This window comes from Anneissia japonica, unplaced genomic scaffold, assembly GCF_011630105.1.
Source record: "Anneissia japonica isolate Jap-2015-1 unplaced genomic scaffold, ASM1163010v1 scaffold997_len2565447_cov190, whole genome shotgun sequence".
Classification (NCBI taxonomy): Eukaryota; Metazoa; Echinodermata; class Crinoidea; order Comatulida; family Comatulidae; genus Anneissia; species Anneissia japonica.
In genome coordinates this window covers 1725448-1729673 of record NW_022696369.1, presented here as the reverse complement: position 1 = coordinate 1729673, position 4226 = coordinate 1725448, and the positions used below count along the sequence as shown (strand labels likewise).

At 32.6% G+C, this 4226-nt stretch overlaps 1 protein-coding gene across 1 annotated transcript in view; it reads right to left on the bottom strand.

Moving 5' to 3' along the window:
* LOC117102006 (fibropellin-1-like) overlaps positions 1–4226 on the bottom strand; it is a 23087-nt gene that overhangs the window by 11064 nt on the left and 7797 nt on the right. The window contains exons 2-4 of the mRNA XM_033242211.1: positions 3882–4030; positions 2565–2706; positions 270–418 (exon numbers count right to left, since the gene is read on the bottom strand). Coding sequence (XP_033098102.1) covers positions 270–418; positions 2565–2706; positions 3882–4030 — 440 coding nt within the window. The remainder of the gene's footprint in view (positions 1–269; positions 419–2564; positions 2707–3881; positions 4031–4226) is intronic.

The window sequence follows — 4226 nt, the reverse complement described above, 5'->3', positions numbered from 1 at the left end:
TCCTTTTATATTATTATTATTATTATTATTATTGCTGTTGTTATTTATTATTATTATTATTATTATTATTATTATTATTGTTGTTGTTGTTGTTGTTGTTATTATTACTATTACTATTATTTTATTATTTCTATTATTATCATTATTAAAAATAATAATAATACTATTATTATTATTATTATTATTAATATTATTATTATTATTATTTCATTTTTATCCCTTTTGGAAATACACAATAATTATATTACGTGGGTATATACTGAACTTACTTTGTCTTGTCATTACTTCTTTCACCGGTTAACGTGTACTGCCTCGACAAACCATCGGCTGCTTGCACAATATCTTGGCGATACTTGTCAACAAGGTCATCATTATTATTATCGCTATCATACACATCGATTTTTAGAAAACAATCTCCCTAAAATTTAAGATTTATACTAGAATATTATTTATTAAAAAATATACAGCCTATGTTTCATAAAATCAAAAAAAAAAATTATTACACCTTCAAATTTGGATACTTTTCTAATTCCGAGGCTCTACTAACATGGAGCCCACTTCTTTAACTTAGTGACCACCACATTAGTATAGCCATACCCCTAATTCTGAGACCCTCTTAGTAGAGACTGGTACCGTGACAAATGCAGATTATTAAAAATATACCGGAATTAAAAACAAGTATTATATTCAATAATAAACAGATATGAACATTTAAAAGAGGACATTTTCTTTTTTTTTTTTAATGTTTTGTGGACTTTCAAACTTCAATCTTCTTTGTGGTAATTATGTTTATCTTAATATGTCCCTCTTCTTCTTTGAGTTCTTGAAGGATAGACTATGCAATTGTTTAGAAAGGGTAGCTTTTCAATTAATATATTTAGAGTTTTACTCTTTTCTGGTTGCCATTTATTCTTGGGTACCGTGCATTACTGTTCCTGATCGACTTGCAGCCAATCGATGGATGCACGATTGTTTTTAAAAAGTACCTACTATATAGGCCTATGCCACAAGAACCTGTACACATATATTGGAAATTTTACCTACGAAACTTTGTTTACTGAACCCGGTCTAGTTTGTCTGATCATCTAGTTATTTTCTGTACACCCCGATCAGTGTCTAGAGAAGTTACCTACCAATATACTGTTTCTAAAGAAAATTAAATGATATTTATCGAAATATTTATTTTGTTCACTATCACGTGTTATTTTTGTGATTCGGGGAAGAATTGAACCCAAGACCTCCAGAATAATTATTCTGGTATCATAACCACTAAACCCTTCAAGCTCGCCCTTAGTGGCTATAGTTGAATTCCATACCCAAGTAGCAACGGGCTACGGGCTTGCGTCAGAAAACTCAATAGAAATGATGTTTTGCCTAACCTGCCGTGTTACCGTACTGTAATAGCAGTACGTCCCCAAAGAAACTGATCATGAAAAGGAAGTCGCTGAGCTCTTTAAAATTGATATGAAGTCCTGATTGAAAAAAACCAAACTGTCGTCATCACAATTATACTGTAAAGTGCTAGTTGCAACTTATTCTGTTAAATATTTGTTTCATAGCTTATGTTATAATGTATTGTTTGGGCCACATGCCTATGATAAATACAGTAACTCATTTTAAGAAGTCAGGTCTTAATTATGTGAAAGTTGTTTTATGTTTATTTTCTTCTGAATCTTTCTTTTTAAATTCATCATAATCATAATCGTAAACTGTAAACTCGTAAACTGTCACTCAAAGAAAAAATCAATTTACATTTTTCAAAATTATATTAAATAAAGAAAACTTGAGTTAAAATGCTAAATTTTTGTGAAAAACACCTGAAAATACACCGCAAACCTCCAAAAACACACCGCGAACCCCATCCAAACCCTTTAGTAATGATTGTAGGACTCTCTTTTTATCTCATAAAAAATGATGTTCATAACAACTTATTTTTGCGGGGTTCAGATTGTCATTCCGCTTCCGTGAACTAAATTATTGTAGTATTAACAAATGCATGATTTATGTTGATTTATTGATTAGATCGTTGCAATTTTTCAACATTTAAATGAAAAATAAAATAAAAAAATGTTATTCATGACTTATTTTTTTATCTATGGATATGTAATTCCTGCCAAAAATTAAATATAAATGGAAACGTATTTGATGTTAGATTCTTTTTAAAAACTAAATTATTTCAGTATAAAAAATATGCATATAATGATTTTAAAAAATCAGTTTTGATACAAAATTTTATCATTGGGGCCATTTTTACTTACCTGTCATTTGGGGCCATTTTTATTGGGCCCATTTTTACCGGGGCCATTCTTACCGGGGCCTTTCTTACCGGGACCATTTTTACCGGGTCCATTTTTTCGTACATTCACCTGAGCATGCTTCCACTTCATGGTTTGTACTAGAATTACACTTGTCTTAGCAAAACCGAACAAAATGCCAATAATATACGGCAATCAACACATTAAATATGGGCAAATAACTAATTTAGATAATCGACTTGATGATTGAAAACAATTATATTCGAATCGAATTTGTTGATAATTTAGGACGTCTCCTCAACCGCTTACCTGATATACGTCTATCGTGTTGATAAAAGGGTTGTCTACACCAGCCATATTTGATCCAAATTGAATTGTTTCACTGTTGTCGAAGGCCCCAGTGTTCGCCGATCCGTAATTACATGTCCCGATATTACTGTCCCCGCCATTGCTGTGATTATAACGAAGGGGAAAAAAGAATGCAAAAATACAGTACCCGAATCATTTTTATAAAACTATGGCGTGATCGATAGATTTGATAGAAAAAATGAAAAGTGGGTTGTTGAATAAGTGAGAACGGTTATGATCTTTGGAGTTACAATATACCGTAGGCCTCATTATTGACCTATAATATAGTCGTCATGGCCTCACGTTGCCATCATATCTAAGTTCTGTGGAAAGGAGTATAGGCCCAGCTCTATCAGCAGGGCATTGGTCAGGTAGCGGTGGCTTAAAATAGAAAAATAAAAATTAAAGTTGTTAAAGAGAGTAATCAATGTAATAATGAATTGGTCAGAAGAAGGGAAAGAATGAATGATAGCTAATCCCTTTGAACACAATCAGTGCAGGGGTGGCGCAAGCGGGGGGGGGCAGGTCCAGGGCCACAGCCCCCCCACCCCCCGGGGCGGTGAGTGCTCCCCCCATCGGGAAGAAAAAGCACAATTCGTCGGGGAGAAAAAAAATTATAGGCCTATGTATTTTCTACATATTAGTAGACTCTAAATTCGATTAACAAGCCTTTTAAACCCCTAAATTGTTAAAATTTTCAGAGGCTTCGCCACCCTGGACCACTTTCAAATCATTTTAATCGAAGCTCGACCACGCCCATATTGCTTTCTTCAGAGAAATCAGACCCCTCGTCGGGGGAAACGGCCCCCTCGTCGGAAACCTCGAGCCAATTGAAATAAATGTCAATCAACAATATCACATTTAATAGCATTATCTTAAATTATCAATATTAATATTGTCACCATTATCATCCTTATCAGTATCAATATCATACTAAATGATTGTGTACACAACACGTATATCGTTTTTAAACAACTTAATGTCTCGACGTGTTGATTGTGTTGCTTCAATCGTCATCAGGAGGATATGACGACTGAAGCAACTCAATCGAAACGTCAAGCACAACAAAAACAACAGTTTGTTTTATTTTTTTCCTACCTGGTGTACGCAAGTACGTATTGTTGTTACTTTGCCATGTAAACCTTTGAAAAATAATATTATTTAGTACTTTTAACGTCCTTGTTATCAGCCCTATTATTATCATCATCATCATCACCTAACAATTAACACACTAATCATCATATTATATATGTTTTCATCCCGTCTAGAACTACTTACCTTATCGTTTTTCCCAAGCAAATTTGGAATAAAATGTCACATCTGCCACCGAATGAATCACAATTACTATCATCATAGTCCTTTTGGTTACCCTGGTATTCTATGAATTCAATGGATACAATCGCCTCACCCCAAGCCAAGCTAAATATCTGAAATATATATAATAGGCCTGATTTTACTATATTTACTATACCGTAATGCTTAACCAAAAATGAAAATGTCGAATGAAAATATCTTATATACATATATATATATAATACATGTATACAAATATATATATATATATATAAGTATATATATATATATATATATACATATATATATATAAATATATGTGTATATAGG